General features: G+C 37.4%; 1 protein-coding gene across 3 annotated transcripts in view; it reads right to left on the bottom strand.

The window, feature by feature from the left end:
* The window catches only part of LOC150107593 (uncharacterized), a 279,745-nt gene extending 257,349 nt beyond the window's left edge, over window positions 1-22,396 (bottom strand). The window contains exons 1-2 of one of the 3 annotated variants that reach the window (XM_090391408.1): window positions 22,081-22,396; window positions 13,926-13,987 (exon numbers count right to left, since the gene is read on the bottom strand). In XM_090391408.1, the coding sequence (XP_090247534.1) occupies window positions 13,926-13,987; window positions 22,081-22,093 (75 nt within the window). In that variant the 5' untranslated portion in view covers window positions 22,094-22,396. The remainder of the gene's footprint in view (window positions 1-13,925; window positions 13,988-22,080) is intronic. The other 2 variants (XM_090391406.1, XM_090391407.1) reach the window with 2 other exon arrangements.
* Window positions 22,397-23,246: the final 850 nt, after the last annotated feature.

Raw genomic sequence — 23,246 nt, 5'->3', positions numbered from 1 at the left:
AACCACAACTACCATCATCATCTACACCACTACCATCACTAGTATTTTCACAGACAATCACAAACATCCATGCCCATGGTAAGATTCAAACCCACAGCCTTTTGGCTGGAGAGTGAATATGCTAACCACTTGGTCAACCAGGCCGGCTAATTTATTATTATTATATGACACCTCCAAGGAGTCCAAAGACTCGTCGAGGGAGGGCACTTATTCTACAATTCTCCATCTCCACCAACTACAATGAACTGCAACTCCCATCATCATTATCACCTACACCAGTGTTTCTCAAACTTCAGATATCCACGTACCCCTTCTTAAATTTTCATTATTACTAAGTACCCCCTTATCAAAATAATAAATAAATAAATAAATAAATAAAGTATATTTCATTGTAAATGTCTATTTTATTTGAATTTATATATTCATGTAAACAAAAAAATATGATTTTTTTTAATAGAACAAAATTTGGAATAAGTTCTTCTTCATTTCCTGTCCATGAAAATCCACATTTCAAGTAATTCGTATCATACGAAGATTTTTCATCTTCTTCCTAGTTGGTTCTCTAGAGATGTCAGACGACACACCCTTATCAATTTCATTTGATCCAGATACAATATCAACGTTTTCTTGTTGCTACTGATATCTGCTATATTGCTCTCTTTTGTGTGTTTTATATATCCAGTCTTTAACCAATGATCCATACTTTAGAATTTGAAAGCTAAAAAAATTACCGTATTGAATATAACTAACACTTTTTTCCTGAAATTAAAACTAAATAATCATGGTGCGAGATATATGTGGGGATTTTTGGGAAATTAAAGTTTTCAGAAAAAAACTGAAATGGTGTGACTTACCAAGAAGCTCCTATTCACTATTGCTACTTTTGGCATCGAAAACAGTTTCCTTATGTGCATCAAAGTCATCTACCAAAATAGCTTCATCTTCTTTCCCATTATTTCAAGCAAATATTACCAGTAATTTACAAGACTTGAGGTAAGTAATGAACAGTCCTTCACAAATGACTAATGAGAAGTAAAAGCAGAGCGCAAAATAGACAGCAGTAGTAGGCCAGTAGAGATAGAGCAGCTATGAAGAAGTGCACATGACTGGTGCGGTATTAACAAAAGATCACGCAAACCAAAGACAAAGGCAAGCCAACAGTTGAGTTGAAATGCTAATTCTCTTCAAATGAATTCCATAATATCTGAAACAAATTCACTATATATTTCTTAGTTTTAACACGTTCACGACAGGGTAGTGTCAAGTAAAACCATATGTTGCATGGTTTTGCTTGAGTCTAAATAGCATAGTTTCTGTGGGAAGGGGACATGTGATTCATTAGATAGTACCATTTATCCCAGTTGTCTCTAATTGCACTCTTTGTTGAGAAATATATTACACAGACTGCAAATGTCTATATACCTTATTCAGTGATACAATAAAACTACTTGTTTTTCTTTCGTCTTCAGTATAGTGATGCTGTTGGGGAGGGCATGTTGTTTACTGGAGAAAGCAAGTTACTATTGCCAGGACGTGAACATTGTGGCGATAGTAACTCACAATTTCAGTAGGAGAATTCATATATAATATATAATTTATTGATAAATATATACATTTAAAATAATTCTTTTTTTCTTAATAATGATTCCATTCTTTAATGATGCATAGCCGAAAATTGCCACGTACCCCCCTTAAGACCTTTGACGTACCCCTGGGGATAAGCGTACCACACTTTGAGAAACACTGACCTACACCATCTACCGCTGACCACCACCACCAACACCGACACTAATATATTCACAGACAATCACAAACTTTTTGTTTGTTGACAAATCACAAAATTCTGTTTATGAGCTGTTGAGTATTTTTTATGTATGAGAGGAAATGACTTACCAGCTCCTTGAGCAGCTCTACCAACTCCTAGCAGCTACACTCAAGGCATGTAGCTGCTAGTTTCTTGGCTAAGTGATAATTGGGGCTGTCGATTCCTTCAACTATTGGTCATAGAGGCATGTTTATTTTGTGTATTTTAGGCAGGCCAAAAATTCTGGGAGTGTGGGAATTAGCAACCTATTCTACATAGGGAAAGTTCAAAGAAGCTGTGAGAAGCTGAAACATCATCCAAATCTTAACAAAAATGGATTATTAATTCCAAGAATCTGGAGGACCCATCTGCAATCTGTATAGCATCCAGAACATGATGTCAGAACCCCAACACAAGAAAACTATAATATATGAGGCCTTTATTGAGATGTGTTTAATGTAGTTCCACTCTAAAACTTTAATTTTATTTATTTACTTTTTTTTAAATATCTGTATGTTAATATACTGATATGTATAAAAAATGTATTTTATTTTGTTAATTTATATTTTTGTATATATTTTATCTATTATTAATTTTTTTCCCACTAGAGGTCAGGCTAGGGTAAATGATTAACAAAGAATTTAGATCTATCTTACTTTTGTGCAGCGTAATGTAACCTGTACTCTGTTACATATGTACACTTTCCTGATGATGGCCTTAATATAGAAGTTAAAACATCAAGGTTTTTTTTATTATTATTATTATTATTATTCAGGCCTCCAAGGAGTCAAAAGACTCATTGAGGGAGGTCCTTCCTAAGACATAAAGTCTGTCAAGACTCATCGAGGGGAGGTCCCCCCCTGAGAAACACAAAGTCTATCATACCACTCTTTAAACTCACTGACCGTTCTCGCTCCCACCACTCCATCAGGCAATGCATTCCACGGTTCAACCACCCTCCACACAAAGAAACCACTCCTTACCCTCTTGCTCACAGTTTCCTTTCGTAACTTCCAGGGATGGCCTCTTGTCATCACTCCTTCCCGCTGTTCAACCAAGCGAAAGAACTCCCCAGTGTCAACATTGTAACCACCTCTCAACAGTTTAAAAATCTCAATCATATCACCTCTCCTTCTTCTAGCCACCAAACTCTGCAGTCCACATTCTCTCAGCCGATCCTCATAGCTATCATTGTACAGTCCTGAAACCATCTTTGTCATCTGTCTTTGTATCCTTTCCACAGTTAATTTATCCCCTTCAAATCCTGTGGACCAAATCTGAGAACAATAGTCCAAGTGTGGTCTGATCAGAGACTTATACAATGGAATGATAACCCTCTTATCTCTGCAGGTCAGTGTCCTTCTCATAATAGCAGCAATCCTCTGTGTAACCTTCACCACCTTTGCAATATGTCCCCTAAACTTCAGGTTTCTATCAATCATCAACCCCAGATCTCTTGTCTGCCCTACTTCCTCCAGTATAACTCCTCCCATAGAGTATGCAGCATCCCATCGATGTTTCCCAAACCTCAAGACCTTACATTTTGCTGCATTAAACCAATACTCCCATTCATTTGCCCATCTATCTAGCTTATTTAAATCCTCTTGCAGGGCTACCACAGCTGCACTATTACTAATAATCCTTCCCAGCTTCGCATCATCCGCAAACAACTGAATATTCCCCTGCAATCCACTGGCTATGTCACTGATATAAAGGTTAAACAATATAGGTCCTAGTACTGAGCCCTGTGGGACCCCACTTGTAACCTTCTGCCTCCTGGAAACTGCTCCACCATACACAACTCTCTGATACCTATCAGACAGCCAATCCTGAATCCAGTTGACCAATCTGACATCCAGACCTATGTGCTGCAACTTAAATATCAGCTTATCATGTGGCACCCTGTCAAATGCCTTCGCCAAGTCTAAGAAAATTGCAGTATATGCCTTTCCCTCATCTAATGTTCTTGTAACTTTATTATAAAAGGCTAGCATATTGCTAAAACAAGAGCGTCTCCTTTCACAAATCATGTTGATTCTCACAGATAACATTACCCTCATCTGCCCAATGCTGTATACGGTACCTCACTACTTTCTCCAAGATCTTAACTACTGATGACACACAGACTGGCAATATGTTTTGCATATGCAATAGCACTATCTTACCTTCCTTCCATTCCCTGGGCACCTTTGCCAAAGCCAGACTTTCATTGAAAAGCCACATTAAAGGCACTGTCAATTCCCTAGCGCATTCTCTCAAAACTCGTGGTGAAATACCATCCAGTCCCACAGCTTTACTGACATCCAGAGTACTCAGTATCTGAAACACACTCTCCTCCTGTACCTCCAGACCTTGAACCAGTCCTATCCCTCTAGCATTAAAACTGACTCCTCTAGGATGAAATACTCCAATAAAGTGTTCATTGAACAATTCCACTATGTCCTCTGCATCAGTCACTCTATTCCCATTTTTATCCCACAATATCATTCTTCCACAGTCATTTCTCCTTCTACTAGCCACATAGCTAAAACATTCCCTAGGATTTTCTTTGGATCTTAGGGCCAATCTCCTCTCATATTCCAGTTTCGCTTTCCTTACCACACTAGTCACTCTTCTGGCCTGTGTCTTATATTCCTCATGCATCTCTTCACCTGTTTCCTTATATCTCTTCCATAGTCTCTTTTTCGCATGCAATTCCTGTTTAATATTGTTTGTCATCCACTTTACTCCAAATTGCGTCCTCTTCTTCACTCGTGGTATACAACTTACCATTGCTGATAACAAATATTCTTTCACAATTTCCCATGCACTAGTGATATCCTGGCCTTCCAATTCCTCCCTCCATGAAACTTCCCAAAGTTGACGTCTAAGACTATTATAATCACCTGCCTTATAATTCCACATAAGTTCCCGTCTCGTTGATATTCCTGCATGTCTATCATTTTCCAAATCAACACCATATGGTCACTCTCTCCAACTGGTGGGAGAGACGTCAACTCAGTTATTATCAACTCTTCTGATGCTATAACCAAATCCAAAACTTTTGAACCTCTTGTTCCCTCTGTTACATGTTGCCTAAGACATTTGTCCCTCAAGAATCCTAGAATTTCCATTCCCCTATTGCTACATGCATCTTCCTCTCTTCAATTTATACTACTGAAGTTAAAATCTCCCATAACAATCATTCTTCTTGCACTTGCCAAACTTAGCTGTCTAAACATCTCCTGGTCCCCATCCTCTGTGCTCCTGGGTCTGTAGCAACACCCCACTAAATATCCTGTCTTGCCTACCTCTACCTCACACACCATACGCTCTCAAAATCATTTGTCTCACTTCCTTCCAAATTCTCCACTCTTAGAGGACATAGGTCATCACTTATCATAAGCAGTACCCCACCACCACCACGCTTTCCCCTCCTATCCTGACGAAAAACTATACCCAGTGACTTCTATTTCTGTTGTTATATCCCCTTCTGTCAACCACGTCTCAGTGATCGCAATAATTTTTGGCCAGGCTGATGCTATCTGCGCCACCAATTCCTCTCCCTTATTCCGGATACTCCTGGCATTAGTATAAAGCATATAAATGCCATTGCTTCTATACCCAGCATTATCCCTTCTAGACTCCACTGGGCTCAGTGTTACCTGACATTGTCTCCCTTCTCCCAAGTATCCATTCCCACAAGAGGCCACCCCTGCTATCATCCTCCCTGGGACACACTGACTCGTTCAGAACAGCAATCTCTCCAGATGCCTACGTCCTTCCTCATTCAAATGTAAATGGTCTCTCGCATACAATTCCTCTCTTTCCTCAAACGCACTCCAAGCATCCACATATACCAGTCCTCTCTTGTCACACATTCTCGCTATTATGCCATTCAATATCACCGCTCTTCTGCTCAGCTCATCATTATCATACCTAGGCAGCACGCACACTATTTTTCCTCTCTCTGTCTTCTTCCATACAGTCTCAAGCAAAAATCTCATATCTCTCACTGCCCGACTTACATCACCACTCAAGTCATTCGTTCCTACCATCACAATCATCTCATCCACCCTTTCTATTGTTCCTCCTGGCAAACATTCCTCACGCATCCTATCTTGAACACCACGGATCATTGAGTCGCCATACATTATACCTCTTACCATTCCCTCGCTCCTATTGTTTCCATTCTCTCCTCTTCTTTCATTCCCATACCTCTCTCTCTTCTACTGTTTCCATTCTCTCCTCTTCTAGCACTCCCATACATCTCTCTCATTCCCTCTCTCATTCTGTCTCTCCTAGTACTGTTTCCATCCTCTTGTCTTCTAGCATTCCCATGCCTCTCTCTCTCATTCCATTTCTCCTACCGTTTCCATTCTCTCCTCTTCTAGCACTTCCATATCTCTCTCTCTCATTCCGTCTCTACTACTGTTTCCATCCTCTCGTCTGCTAGCATTCCCATACCTCTCTCTCATTCCCTCTCTTCTACTGTTTCCATTCTCTCCTCTTCTAGCACCCCCATACCTCTCACTCATACTCCCTAAATTCTCTCTGTCTCCTACTCTGATTCGCCTTGCATTTATCTCTTCCATTCTCCTAATCTTATCTTTCATACTTCTGCTCTCATTCACAAGACATTCCACCTCCTCTTTCAACTCATCTATCTCCCTCTGCAGGTCAGTCACTCTTAATCTAAATTCACTCTCCCAAACAAAACCATCTCCTAAACTTTCACAGTCACTCACACCTTCCACACTGTCAACTATTATTTTCTCATTCTCTCCTATCACACTACTTGTCTTCCTACATTCATTCCCTGTTCCTGGAGCAACAAAGTCGGATATCGATATATCTAATTTACTTATTTCCTCCAACTGCCTGCATTTTACGCACATACGCTCTCCACTCTCTTTAACAAGCCACATATGTAATTCCCGAGATGCATACATGCTGCAAGTACTGCATGCACAAAGTCCCTTATGATATTGCTAATAATTGAGTTCTTAAATGGCGGAGGACTTGGTGTTATGCCACTTGCGACTGCTGCTGAATCCACCATCATCCCTTACTGCCGAGTAGCGTAATCTTTAATAATTATTCAATTAATAAATAAGAGGAAAAAAAAGTACAAACATCAGAACATTTAAGTACTAAATATAATTAAATAAAATGAAATATAACTAAATACAGTAACTTAGCTTCGTTTTGTCTTCCACCGTTATGCGTTCGATTCCGACGGTACCAAAATATATTATATCGCGACAGCAACTAACTTCCAAAAAACAACCACTGAAGTACACTCGTATTCAGAGAAACAATATAGCACTCAAAAATGTAGAAAAAGGGGGAAAAAAGCGAACTATTCACTGATTAAAAATCACCTTCCTCCGCACAGCTCAAATTCACCGCCACATGCTACCATTTTCTTGCGTGCTACCATTCTCTAACATGTGTGTTTGTGTTTCCATTAATTCTGCACTACAAATGCTGACCAATGTGTAACCTTAAAAGAAAGAATATACAAAGATTTGGTCATTTGGCTTCTGAAGTGATAAGAAACTCATGGAGAGATTTTGGAATAAAGTTGATATTAGTGAGATGAAGACAAAATGAAGAATGTGATGAGCAGCAGTTGGCGAATAACAGGATGCTCAACTCAACATCAATTGTTGAGATGAGCTTACTGGGATACTGCTGAATTTTCCAAAAGAATGAAGAAGTGGTGGGAATAAGACCAAGAGCCATCTCTAGAAGTTATATACGATAGGGATGAGATGAGCAAGAAAGTGAATTGAAGGCTAAAAGTAATCAACGATGTGGTATGTGCTGTAGAGAGAGAGAGAGAGAGAAAGAAGTGTATGGATGGCAGAGAAATTTCAAGTAGAAGGAAAATATTGACATGGGGAGAAAATAAGGGAATTTATAGGAGTTACCAAGGTATATTTTGCTTCATATGTGAAGAAGAGAATTTCAGGATTAAGAACAATGCAGGTGGTAATATTATTATGATTACTACCAGATCTGGACCTGATTATTACAAGCTGGTTATGTACAGAAAGTCTGCACTTAAATGCTACAATATCTAGTAAACTAGGTTTTGTTTAGTCATAAATAACTACAAAGATAATGAAAACCTACCAGTTTTGCCAATAAAACTTGTGGTTTATTCTGGGTAAAAAATACATAAAAATAAATGTAATAAAGGTAAACACACTATAACATTACTAAAACAAACTATTATTATTATTATTATTATACAGGCATCTCCCACAGAGTCAGAAGACATTGTGGGAAATCCATTAATCGCACAAAGCACTGTTAGCTGTATTGTTTGAATGATGCTATTATTATTATTACCAGATCTGGACTTAATTATTACAAGCTGGTTATGTGCAGAAAGTCTGCACTTAAATGCTATAATATCTAGTAAACTGGGTTTTGTTTAGTCATAAATACAAGGGTGGTCTGAAAAGTTCTCGGCCTAACAATGAAAAAACAAATTTATAATTCCAAAATTATTTTTATTTTTCAACATAATCTCCCTTAAGAGTAATACATTTATTCCAGCAATGCTCCGGTGCCATTATCCCTTTCCTGTAGTGGTTCTCAGTAAGACTGCAAAATACCCCTGTATAGCTGCAATCACCTCTTGATTCAAGAGGTGTTTTGGGAAGAGACAGAAGTCAGAGGAAGCCAAATCTGAGGAATAGGGTAGATGTTCCAGCAATTCATAGTGCAGATCCCTTAATTTTTCCATTGCCAAAACACTTTTGTGGGAAGGTGCATTATCCTGATGAAAGATGATTTTTTCCTTCTGCAAACTGGGTCTTTTCTCACGAATTTTTTCATCTAGTCTGGTTAAAAGATCGGAATAATATTCCCCAGTTATTGTTTTACCCTTTTCAAGATAATTAATAAACAAAATAGCTGACATTCTTCTTAATATATACTAGCTAACTTTCAGCCTCAATTATCTCTTATAGCGTTTACAATTATTTTAACAGAGCTACGTTCAGTGGACACACAATTCTTAATCATTACCTCAGCATTAATACAATAGAATCTACTCACAAATTTGCAGAAACATATACAGTCCTACTAGCTTTGAAGATTTTGTGCCGATTCTGCTGACTGCTTTCCTTCGTCCCATATACTAGCCTTTGCTGAATGGCTCCTGGCGGTCATCCTGCTGTAGTCCTTTTCTGGGAATTGTAGCATAGTCTAGTTTTACTGTAGGTGCATGTATCTGGTCGCACGTTCCATTATGAAAATACATCTCTGAAGAATAATCTGCCTCTCCTGGTTCCCCGTGCCTAGGAGTCACGCTCCAACAAAATCTCGGAAGTCCGAGCAGGCCACCAAACTGCAACAAGAAGAAAAACTCAGAGCTCCCTGTTGAGGTTTTCGAGACCTCTTTTATATGATTCTGCACTTCCTTGTTTTAGGATCGGAGACCCTCAAATCTTCTGTAAATATACTGACGTCACTCTAGTCTTGACCTTCAGTTTTGGCGGCAAAATATCTCCACAATTCAATGACCTTCAATGCCTTTGTTCACTTTCAAGTCACCAACATAATCTTGTCTAATCCTCTTAACTTGAGGCAGAAATACTTTTAACATTCTGTTATTCTTACAATTTCACATCAGAACTTAATATTAACTCAACGTGATGTACAATTGAACCTTTACGATATTTTATAACTCACGAACAATTCTATGTCATTCTTTTAGTCAGTTATCTTTACAAGTTTAGAATCAGTATTTGACCGTCAAAATACAGTAATGTACAATTCTGTTCTTTACACATGATTTATGACCTCTGTAAAATGATGTCGGAAAATTTTAACAAAATTTCACCGCATCGAATTTTACAGTTGCATGAGTAATACAGGGTTCAGGCTATGAAAGTGACTAGTATTATAAGCAGAGAAAAATTAGAATATGAGGGCAGACTCTGGCTGTAGCCAAGGAGTTTTTTTGCTATGTGGTGAGTAGGAGGAAAAATGACAGTGGAGGGATCACCTTCCTGGACGGTGATGGGAATTGGGTGACCAAAGCACGTGACAGAGTTGAGCTATTTAATAATCAATTTATTAGAGTTTCTCATCCTGGTACAGCAGGCTTTATTCCTAGATGAAGTGTTAGAAGTGAAGGAAGAGGATGTATTCCGAATACTGAGTAGGCTAAATGTTAATAAGGTGTGTGTGGGGGGGGGGACATAAATGGAATTTCACCAATTGTTTTATGGGAATATGCTATGGAACTGACTGTACCATTGGCTTGCCAGTTTAAAGAAACAGCCATTGGCTTGGCTGTTTTTTAAAGAAAGCCTTGCAATGAGAGACAGGCTCCTGGACAGGAAGGAGGGTAAGATAGTGCCATTGCACATAAGGGTGTGGAAGAATGGAGGTATCAAACTATAAGCCTGATTGTATTTCTTCTGTAGCTGTTAAAATTTTGGAGAAAGTGGTAAGAGCTTGTATACAGAATTGGGTACATAAGGGCAATATTATTTATGCAGGCCAGCATGGATTTGTTAAAGAGCACTCTTGTTTTAGTAATGTGGTAAACGTTTACAATAGAGTAACAAGAGCAGTGGATGAGGGTAACGCATATAGTATCATTTTTTTGGATTTTCAAAGGCATTTGACAGAATGTCATATGACAAGTTGAGTTTTAATTTGCAACATATGGGTCTGGATATCAGGTTAATGGATTGAATCTGTGATTGGTTCTCTTGTAGATATCAGTGAGAGTTGTATATGGGGAGCAGTCAGAGAGTAGGAAGGTTACAAGTGGAGCTCCACAGGGTTCAATACTGAGACCATTGCTGTGCAATCTTTATGTAAATGATATTGTCACAGAATACAGGGAGATGATCAGTTGTTTTTCAAATGATGTGAAGCTTTGGAAGGGTTATTAGTAAAAATGCTGATTTCTGGCTCTTCAAGAGGATTTGAATAGGCTGGAAAGGTTGGCAAATGAATGAGGATATCAGTTTAATGCAACTAAATATAAGGTTTTAAAATATGAGATCCACAGATGGGATACTTCATACTCACTTGGTCAGGTTATATGGAAGAAGTGGAGGAAGCAAGGGATTTCAGAGTGATTGTGGATAGAGATTTGAAGTTTTGAGGGCATATTGCAAATGTTGTCTAAACATGTCAGAGAATTGCCGCAATGTTGAGGAGGAAGAATGTGGAATTTTTATGTAAATTCCACATTGGAGGACATTGACTGTGAGAAATAAAAGTGTAATAGTCCTATCCCAATGGCTTTAACAGGCCTTTAAGCAACCTTCCAAGCATGCTTGGATTTTGTAACCAAAGTACAAGGATAGGATGGTCACCCCTATGAAGTATTTTTGGCTGTATCCCTGTGTGTTCGTGGGGCTGGTTTGCCTGCTTGCGGGATGAAAAACCCCAGATAAACTGGTGGGAAAAAACCCTGCTGTCCACGTCCAAGACTGGCTGACTTGGCTATGGCTGAGGAAGATCTTTGAGCTCCTCACATCGGCAACAGGAATCAAACCTAGGACACTCCTTCTCCCAGGCATATGGTTGCGAAGCACAAAGCCACTAGGCTAACTGCGCGGACAAAAGTGTAATAGTCCTATTGTATAAAGATTTGATCAAACAACATCTGGATTTCAGTGCTCAGATCTGGTCACCATGATTTGAAGGGGGATGAAGTAACTTGGAGAGTGTGCAGAGATGGATAAATAACAAAAATGATATCAGGGATGTACAATGTTATTTACAAGGACAGACTGATGCCATGCAGACTGCAGAATTTAGTGAACAGAAGATAAAGGGGGGGGGGATATAATGGAGATATTTGAGCTGTTGAAGGGTTATTATCATGTTAACACTGAGGAGATTTTTTATATGGCAGAATGAAAGGAAGGAGCAAGGACATGTTGCAATCCCTGGAAGTTGCAAAGGGAAGTGGTGAGTAAAAGGGTAAGAAGTATGTTTTTTGCATGGAGAGTGGTAGGAGCATAGAATGCATTGCCTGAGAGAGTGGTGAACATGCAGATAGTGGATGAATTCAAGGCGTAGTATGATGGATTATGTGTTGAGCTACCATGATGAGTCTTGTGACTCCGTGGAGGTCAGGAAAATAATAATAAATACCTCTCATACCTCTCCTTAAACTCATTCAATGATTGAGCATTCACAACCACTTCTGGTAACCTACTCCACCCATTCACCGATCTCTAAGCAAAAAAAAATCTAACCCTAACACCCTTGCTAATGACACTCTTACATAATTTCCATATGTGACCCTTTACATCTCCCTTCCTGCCATGTACTGAGAAGAAATCTTATGTGCTCATTCTATAAAACCCTTTTAATAACTTATATGTTTCTATCGTGTCTCCTCTTTTCTGCATCTCAGCTAGATTTGAAACCCACAGATATTTCAATCTATTCTCATAGGGAGAATTCCATAGCCCTGCCACAATTTTGTCACTTGGCTTTGGATCTTCTCCATCACTTCTTCATTCCCAGTGAATCCAGGTGTCCAGTTCTGTGTGCAATAGTTCAGATGTGGCCTCATTAAAGCATTATAAAGGGGAACGATAACTTCTCTATTCTGGGCAATGTGATCTTCTACACAATCTGCTGCGCTGTTTTGGTTGCCTTCTCAATATCCTCTGCACTTCAACTTCCTGTCCACAGTCGCTTCCAAGTCCATGACCTCATCAGCTTCCTGCAGTTCAATTCCATCAATATAGTACACTGCTTGTGATCTCGTCTTCTTTCCAAAATATAAACTGCCTAAAACCACATGGAATATGGGAATATTCCATGTGGTTTTGGGCAGTTTATATTGTAACAGTTCCTACATAGTTTGTTTTTAGTAATGTTAGAGTTTATGTTTACCTTTATTGCATATATATTTTTGTCTCTTTTTTTTTTTTTTTTTTTTTAACTCAGAAGAAGCCAGAAATTTTAAGGGCAAAACTAGAAGGTTTCATTATTTTTGTAGCTATTTACAATGTAATGAAATCCAGTTAATTTATAATTATACTTAATGGTCAAAGTGTCCATATTCAATATACTACAATTTCTATTATATTGCACTTTAAACCAATCATACAACTCACCTTGTAGTACTTGAACAGACTGCCTATGTATTTTGCATCAACCTTACTCTAGAAACCTAAATCTATAACATCAACTACACATTTTGTCCTTTTTTTTTTTCTCTCAATCCTTGTCATTGCTTCATTCTGAAAAAAAAACAGCAATACTTTTCTTCCTTTTCCATTTCTCTCTCTCTCTCTTCACAAAAATATTATACTCTTCACATTCTTCCCCTGTATATAATAATGTCAAGAATTTTTGACAAATTCACAATAACCAATGTCATAAATGTTTCTCATTTATGCATATCACTTCTCTATTCATTCCAATCACTAATACCAATGCCGGCCTGATTGGCCAAGTGGTTACTGTATCTGTTCTTCTGCCAAAAGGCTGTGGGTTCGAATCCCACCATGGGCAGATATGGATGTTTATGATTGTCTGTGAAAATACTAGTGGTGGTGTGGTGGGCAGTAGATGCCATTGGTGTAGATGATGGTAGTTATGGTTCACTGTAGTTGGTGGATAGAGTGGTGGAGGCAGTGAGTTGTAGAGTAGGTGCCCCTCCCTCGATGAGTCATTGGGCTCCAGGAGGTGTCACATAATAATAATAATAATAATAATAATAATAACAATAATAATAATACCAGAAGGTATTAGAGAGAGAGAAATACTGAGTGTAGTCCAGTTTATTATTAGACCTTCACAAAGTCAACTGTTTACTGTTTCTGCACTAATACATTCCTCACACTCTCATATAACTTTCAGGGGTGGCCTCTTATTCTGTAACTCCACTTAAAGAAAAATATCATTAATATTGTACAGATAGATGGCCAACATATTCTGCTCAATTATCACTCCTCCTCCAACAAGCTCTGAAGATGCATTTTTGATGTAAAATTAGGAAAGGAAAAAACATGTTTTTGTATGGCAAAGTTTATAGAAAACATGAAGCATTTACAGATTTTTTTTTAAAAAAACATTTCTTTCATGATTTGAAGATAATGATAAATAAGTCATTGCAATAAAGTAGAATACTTACTGTTTCAAATTCTTCAGCAGACTCATTTTCACTTTGTGCTGCCTCAGAAAGTTTTACTGATCCTATATAAGCAAAATAAGTATGCTTATTTAAGAGCAAATAACTATTTTGTCACTTTGTGGATGATATTAAAAATGAAAGGTAATCAATATATCTAAACATTTTAGCCATAAGCAGAATGTTAGGAACAATGCAGACTTCATTTGACAACCGTACTTTTTGATTACAGTAGTACAAAAAAAAAAGGATCCTCCAAAACTCAGTTGATTTAGACAAGCTCTTTGGATGGAAAGACCTAAGTTTTAATCTCATCTATAATGTGAGAACCTTTATTAAGTGTTTTCAATCAAATGGCAAATTAGCCAATCTTATGGAAGTGAAGTTGTTGTTTTTTTCTCCCCAGAAAGTTGATTTTTGATTCCCTCAAAACAGGCAAACTGGCCCCATGAACACACTCATCTACAGACTTGGGATGCTAACTGTGAGATGGAAGAGATTAGAGCCCCACCCAGATTATCTTTCTACTGCACATTATGGATGTCAGGTAGAGATCCATAATAGTCAACCTCCTGGCTGGATGGAGATAACATGTGACAATATAGGATAGTACAAAGAAAGAGGAAACTGGCTTCTTAATTTGTACTTTATCAGGGTATATTTATCACTGACATACTCCTAAGCCTGATGATGAACTTATTGCGCACTTATCAAATTGCATGTGAAATGATATATGTTCGTATATTAATGAAATAAGCACCATCTTTGGAATAAATTTTTATATTGTGAAAACTATATTTTGAACAACACAATGAGAATATGTATGCAAAAAATGTTTGGAATATACAGATATCTGGAGTGGATTGAAAGAAAGTTGTATGCAAGAAATAGATTACATTTGAACAAGTATGCAAGAAAAGTCAGTGAGCATGTGGATGTATTAAATAGGGGTAAATAGTGTTCCAAAGTCCAAAAGTAGTATAGATGGCCATACATGGGAACTAGCTCAAGTGTTATAATGTGTTACAGAGAACAATAATGGGTATGAGGCTAATAGGAATACTGGAAATGCACTGCTTTGCCTCTATAAAAATAATTGCAGGAGTATTAGGCTTGGTATTATGATGTTTTTTTTTTAGATTACAGCAAATAAACTAAAGCTATGAAGAAAGGTCATTATATCTACAAATTGCATGCGTTCTTTGCTGGCTTTATAAGATAAAAACCTACTATTCAATATGAGAATGGTTATCTCAACATTAGTTGAAAAGCATTCGTAAATGTTCTTCTCAAGCTGCCTGGGAATCATATCTTTCCAAAGGGCGTTCACTACTGAGGCAATGCCACGAGCATCAGGAATAATAATAATTATTATTATTATAAACTGCATGGAGTCCAGAGACTCATCACAGGAGACCCAAATCAACTCACAACCAATTCTGACAATCCATTCAACTCACTCACCACTCTCCACACAAAAAAATCTGGGCACACACACCCTACTACCAACCCTCTTACACAACCTCCACGAATGGCCCTTAGTACTCTATTTGTCATATACTGAAAAATTTCACTTGAATCAATTTTATAAAACCCCTTTAATATCTTAAAAGTTTCTATCATGTCACCTCTTTTCTGCCTATCAACTAAACTTTGTAACCCACAAATCTACGAACCTGTCACAATCTTGGTCACTTGTCTCTGAATCCTTCCGACTACCTACTAGTCTCCAAGACACCCAAGTGACCAAATCTGTGGGCAGTAGTCAAGATGTGGCTGAACTATAGCCTTATAAAAAGGAATAACAACTTCCTTATCTTTGCTTATTAGTGCATTTTTCAACATCCAAGTAATTCATTGAGCTATTTTTACCAACTTTTGCAATATTACTTCCATTATCCCCAAGTCCCTAGCCTCATAAATTTCCTGCAAACCGATACCATTAATATGATACGTCATATGCAACCTTTTCAACCCAAAGTGCATAACCTTACATTTTGCAACATTAAATTAACAATCATTAGCCTTTGCCCACAATGCCAATTTATTTAAATCATCCTGCAGCACATCTACATCACCTTTATCAACTACTGCTCTTTCCAGTTATCCGTCATCAGCAAACAACTTAATATCTACTCTTAAATCTTTCCCTATGTCGGTTGGCCGAGTGATTAGCATATTGGCACTCCAGCCAAAGGCTGCAGGTTCAAATCCCGCAATGGGCATGGATTTTGTGATTGTCTGTGAAAATACTAGTGGTGATAGTGGGCAGTAGATGGCATAATATCCTATCATGATCCCTCCTCAGGACTGGATAAAATGAAATTAATGTGAGCTTAAAATGACTGTCTCCCAGATTTTTGGCAAGTTAATGCAGCCATACTTATTGAAGTTTGGTTGTGTGTGTGTGGGGGGGGGGTCATAGTTAATGCCGATCTCAAAAATAGTCTTTCAGACACATAGGAACCATTTAATTCTGTGTGTAAGAGCATCCACAGAATGATGTGCCTGTCCTGACTTTTCATATCGATAACAGCAAACTACATTTGCTCTCATTGGCATGGAAAGGGTACCCAGAGTACCCTTTCACACCCTACTCTGCCTATATTAACTTTCCATACCAATCACAGCAAATGTAATTTTCAAGTTGTAGGCATATGGAACTTTATAAAGTGCTATGAGCCTGAAACTCCAGAATGTGTAAGAGGATACAGCTGATCTTTTGGAGAATGATAGTTGGATGTGTGGTTTGAAAGTGGTGCAGAGATTATATTTATGAAGAACTATCTATAAGCTATCTTTATAAAAAAAGATAACTGATTTCTGTGACAAGAGCTGTGTCATTAGAACAAATAGCACTAGCTCTATGTGTAAGTGTTGAGAATGCCATACTGAAGGAATGGATGATGATGTTATTACTTATGTACCTTCCAATGTGTGTAAATTTCCTATAAACAAAGAAGGATAATGACCATATGATGGATATGGTAACTAGTGCATCTAGAAAAGGAAGACGGTTGTTTGTTCCTTTTTTTATTGTAGAGTGTATTTTTGTATGTTGGCTGTTTAAATGTGCTAAAAATGTATCTAATGTGTATAGGCCAGTGATTCAATACTTTTTTGTTATATATCAAATTATTATTATTATTATTTTATTTATTTTTTTTTTGAAAGAGAGGCATACATTTTATATGAGTAAATATCAAAGATAATTATAATAATAATAATTATTATTATAATACTGATACCTCCATCTAGTTCGAAGACTCATCGTGAAAGACCCAGTCTATCCATACAATTTATCATACCTCTCCTTGAACCCATGAACAGACAAAGTGCTCACAATTGAATCTGGCAACCCATTTCCACTCATACACAACTCTCCAAGAAAAAAATCTAGACTTCACACCCCCCTACTAACAACACCTTTATTCAATTTCCAGGGATGATCCCTTATTCTGGTCCCTTTAGCAAAGTGCTGAAAAACAACATTTCCCCTGAATCATCTATCCTATAAAACCCTTTAAGCAACCTAAATGTTTCTATCATATCCCCCTCTTTTTCTCCTATCAACCAACTTCTGCAATCCACACACCCTCAATCTATCCTTATAAGGAACATTCCACAGGTCACTCACCATATTGGTCACTCACCTCTGAATCCCATCTCCACCACTTCCTCATCCCCAAAAAACCCAAGGGCCCAGACTTGAGCAGTAATACAGATGTGGGCATATCAAGGTCTTATAAAGAGGAGTAACAACTTCCTTATCTCTACATGTTAATGTGTTCTTCACTAACCAAGTAATCTTATGGGCTACCTTATCAATATGTCCTCTAAACTTTAACTCTCTGCCTACCACCACTCCTAAATCTCTAGCTTCATCTATTTCCTAGAGTATCTCAAAATGCATAACTTTACATTTCTCCACATTATCTTTTGCCCATACTGACAGCCTATTTAAATCATCCTGCAAGTTCTCCACATCACCTACTATTCTACCTAATTTAGCATTATCAGCAAACAACTGAATATTTCCTTTCAGGTTATTTCCTATATCATTTATGTACAAACCAAACAGCAATGGTCCCAGCACTGAACCTTATTGGCATACCACTAGTCACCTGTTTTTGCCTCGATTCTGCCCTCCTCCATATATCACTTTTTGATATCATATCTGTCCAGCAGCCACTCTCTTATCCACCTAACCAGTGTCGTATCCATTCCATTTGTTTTAATTTGAGTAACAGAGTTTCATGTAGTATTCTGTCAAATGCCTTTGCAAAATCCAGCAAAATCATCATCTAGCCATTTCCTTTGTCCAACGCAGCTGTTACTCTATTACAGTGTCGGCCCGTGAAGTTTTAAGTGGGGCTGCTGCCTATACAAAATAATTTTAAAAAAACTTATTTTTTTCCTAATCAGTAACCAATTTATTAATAAATAAATCTGCAGATTTATTTATGCCATATTTATTTATTGCCGTAGTGATTTACTAACTTTTTATCATAGAGTAAAAAGTTAGTAAATCACTATAATAAGTTTAGTTTAATCCTTTATCCAAGTGTGAGCAAACAAAGTTTGCGCCTGAAAGTATCTTCAGGACTGGGGTAAGGTAGTGCAACACCAGGCAACTCGTTGCAAAAGGTGGAGAAAGCTCTCATCACTCCTATCCCAGTATCTCCCATAATGCAAAGCACATCTCCTTGCGGATATGTATAATGCTATGCATTAAGGCAAGGGCCACTACCCATACTGGTTTCAACCTTTATTGAGGTCTCGTCAGTGGGAGACAGGCCCAGTAGTGGAGATATAAAGGCAGAAGCAATGAGAGGTCATCCTAACCTATAGGAGTTACCAAAGGTGTGCAACCTTATTATTAAATTACTCCGGATTCAGAGAAAGATGGTGAGAGCTTATTTTTCACTTGGCTAGACTATAATAAGTTTAGTCTAATCCTTTATCCAAGTGTGAGCAAACAAAGTTTGCACCTGAAAGTATCTTCAGGACTGGGGTAAGGTAGTGCAACACCAGGAAACTCATTGCAAAAGGTGGAGAACGCTCTCATCACTCCTATCCCAGTATCTGCCATAATGCAAAGCGCATCTCCTTGCGGATATGTGTAATGCTATGCATTAAGGCAATTAGTAAATCACTATGCATGACTGACCCTTCACAAAGTCATGTTGACCCTCATATAGTATCATATTTTTATCTCCCCATTCTTGAATTCTCTTTTTGACTAATTTTTCTACTACCTTTACCACTATACCTGATATACTGATTGGTCTATAATTTGCTACTGCAGTCTTAGAACCTCCCTTATGCAAAGGAATTATTTTGTCCTCTTTCCACTCCCTTGGAACTCTACCAGAGCTGAGACTAAAAGAGCCTAGTCAAAGGCATTGCCAGTTCCCTTGCACATTCTTGCAAAACCCTAGCTGATATCCCATCTAATCCCACAGTGGTATTTACATTGAGATTCTGCAATATCCTAAGAACCTCCAATTAATCTACCTCTGTTCCCACATTAGTGTGTCACATAGGTTAAAGAAGTACCCTCACTAGAATGAAATGCCCTTACAAAGTGGTCACACAGTAACTCAACTATTTTATCCATTTCTCTCTCTCTCCATCTGAAGATTAACCTTAACGAGTGATGATGGTCAGTACTAAGCTACACATGATTTCCTTTGGTCTGCTTATAATAAAAGAAAGACCCGTGTAGCTTAGTAGAAGTGGTGTTTCAACCCCTCACTAAGCCACCCAAAGATTTAAGTTCAAGTCTATTCACCAACTTGAGGTACTTTTTCTAAGCCTTTCTTCGACTTGTTCTGGAGTTAATCAACTTCTGGCATGGGCAAGCAGGTTTTTTCTCCCAGAAACTAGAGTTTTTTATCTCACAAAACTCAAGAAAATCGACCATAGAACACACATTATTTCAGACAATAACATATCCTGTTAGAGTTAGTTTTGTTTGTCTGTCTCTTCATTAATTGCTACTTAATTAGATAGTCATGGGTAAGCTATTTCTGATTGGCTACCGGTTTTTGGCTACTGAATTGTCCACTTAGTCTTCAAAAACTAGATAAGGTTAAAAGGCATCATTTATACCCTATAAGGGAATAAGATGTGTTAGCTAATTATAATCATAATAATTATTATTATAGTAAAACAATAAAATTAATTTAATTTAATTTAATAAAAGTAAAATAAATTAAAAGGACTGATTAAGGAATTTTTTGAATTTTTATGCAGAACTTTAATATTTTATATATATCTAACAAACAGACATTTGTGACCAATATGCCACAAACCCCTTGGCGTTTTCAACACATGATGATGAGATGGACACCAGGGGGACTCGGCTTTGCAGAGTTTGTAAATACTATTTACCAAACTCTGCAAATTACATGCTATCAGCCTTCTCCCAAGTCACTTCATTCCCTCCAAATCCTGATCACCAGATCTGAGCACTATTAGTCCAGATGTGGTCTGATTAGAACTGTATAAAATGGAACTACTACCACTACTACCATTTTATCTATGCTAATCAACATCCTTCTCAACACTGAAGCAATCCTCTGATGCACCCAGGATATAAATAATGGGAATAGTTTTGTTCTGTGCAACATGTCCCTTGAATTTCAAATTTCTATCCACCATCTCCCCCCTCCCCAACATTCCACACTACCTCCACTTTTTCCACATACAGCATATACAGTCTACTGTCTGATAACCTGCAAGTCTAAAACTTTGCACTTAGGAACATTAAACTGGCATCCCCAATAATTTACCCATCTTTCCAGCTTATTCCGATCCTCACAAAGGGCCACTACATTAGCATTATACCTAATAATACCCCTTGCTTCACATCAGCCAAACAGCTGAATATATCTCGACAGTCTAGCAACAATACTGCTGACATATAGGTGGAACAGTAATGGTCCTAGTATAGAGCCTGTGGAACTCCACTGACAACTTTCCTTCTCTCTCTCTCTCTCTCTCTCTCTCTCTCTCTCTGTGATATTGCCCCATACCATTTTATATCTATTAAACAGTCCATTCCCTAAACCAAATATCTAAACCTATGTGTTGCAACTTAAATATCAATTATCATGTGGCACTATCAACTGCATTTGTAAAATCCAGAAAAGTCACAATGTATTCACTTCCTTCATCAATTACTCATTACTTTATTATAAAAAAGGACAGATTACAAAAATAAGTGTGCCCCTTAACGAATCGATTCTAACCTGCACAGAATATTACCTTTATCTGCCCAGGACTGTATATGAGCTCTTATCCGTTTCTCCAAAATCTTAACTACCACAGAAGTAATACATATTGATCTACATTTGATGGTGCCATTCCACCATCACCCTCTTTCAGGGTCTTCTTTTCATTAAACAGGCAGGTAAGTGGCACTCTATTAATTCCTTAGCACATTCCCTTAAAACAGGTGGCATCTGATGAACTTAGCATTCTAAATAAATCTGCTTCACTCACTTTTAACCCTTCAACCATCTTCCTAGGAATAAAACCTACTGCATCCAAATGAAATACCTTAATGACATGTTACTTAAATAGATTCACATAGCGAAGTGTACCAGCAATGTCATAATGAAAAAAATCCTTGGACTGTAATAAGCGTTTCTGCTCACTACTTGTTAAACAGTTTCCTGTCATTCTTTTTTTTTTTTTTTGTTATGTTTGTTTGTTTTCGCATTATATGTTGAAAATCTGTACGCTGCACTATAAATTTAAAAGTTACTACTACGTAGTAATATATAGCGTTCCGTAAGCTTTTTAATGCAAACGATATGTACGGCATGAATCAGATATGCAATTTCTTCGATGATACAAAACAAATTCCGATTTTTTATTTCATTTGTTTCTTTTTTTATTCATTCATTTATTTATTTTGTAAATGTGGAATACTTTAAAAATATAAAATAACTTACGCGGGTGATATGAGAAAGGCCAATTTACAAGCGATAAGCTTACATAAATATAAATTTATCTATTAATAGAGAAGAAATGTCAAAATGCAAATTTATAACCTATACATAACAATCAAAGGTAGGTGTATCATCATGATTCCAGAATAAAATTCACATATAAATATGTAGAAGTTTAGGTCAACAGCTCAACTTACCAGGTTTCGACATAATTAATACGCAACGAAAACTAACCTACGGAAATTGAACACTAACGAATATCCCGCGTATTTTGCCACTGATAAACAGACGGCATAGGCATGTGTCGTCTGCTTCAGAAGATCGATTTAGATAGGGTAAAAGGAAAAATGAAAATAATTTACATCACTAAAACTTTGCGAATTTAGCAAATTCAGTCACTTATTCTCGATCACATTATTGTTTCCAATTAAAGAATCTGAACATTTTATTTAATTTAAAAGCATTACGAAGAAAACAGGTGTCACATAATAATAACACATATAAAATCATAAAATCAAGGGAAAATTAAGGAATCTGCACTATGAATTGTTGGAACATCCACCCTATTCCCGAGATTTGGCTTCCTCTCACTTCTTTCTTTTCCCCAAACTATAACTCTTCCTTGCTGGTCAGCATTTTTCTTTGAGTCAAGAGCTAATTGCAGATGTAGAGGGATATTTTGCAGATCTTACTGAGAACCACACCAGGGAGGGGATTAATGGCGCTGGAGCATTGCTGAAATAAATGTATTAGTCTTAAGGGAGATTATGTTAAAAAATAAAAATAATTTTGAAATTATAAATTTGCTTTTTCATTTTTAGGCCGAGAACCTTTCGACCACCCTCATAAATGGGGATGTCGGTTTCATGCAACTAAATGCAAGGTTTTACATTTTGGGATCCCTAAACGGAATGCTTCATACTAACTTCGTCTTATTGTACTGGAAGAAGTGAAGAACGCAAGGGATCTTGAGGTGATTGTGGATTTGAAGTTTTGAGGACATATTGCAAAGTTTGTAAAGACATCTCAGGGAATTGTTGCAGTGTTGAGGACAACATTGACATGACTTGCCCACAAGAGTAAATATTATGCTAGTCCCATTGTATAAATCTGGATTTCTGTGTTCAGATCTGATCACTGGGATTTGAAGAGGATGAAGTAATCTTGTAGAGGGTTTAGAGATAGATAACAAAAATGATATCAGGACTGTATGATAGATTTTGAGGGAAGACTGAGAGAGCATGCAGACAGCAGAGTTTAGTGAACAGAAGCCAAACGGGGAATCTGATCAAGACCTTCGAACTGTTGAAGGAATGATCAAATACAAGTTGCAATCCCTAGAAGTTGAAAAAGGTGGTGAGTA

The sequence above is a fragment of the Typopeltis vanoorti genome, chromosome 4 (genome assembly GCF_054136105.1).
Source record: "Typopeltis vanoorti isolate ZY-2024b chromosome 4, IOZ_Tvanoo_1.0, whole genome shotgun sequence".
In the NCBI taxonomy this organism is placed as follows: domain Eukaryota; kingdom Metazoa; phylum Arthropoda; class Arachnida; order Uropygi; family Thelyphonidae; genus Typopeltis; species Typopeltis vanoorti.
The sequence above is the reverse complement of the archived record's forward strand: the minus strand, read 5'-3'. Positions and strand labels throughout refer to the sequence as shown.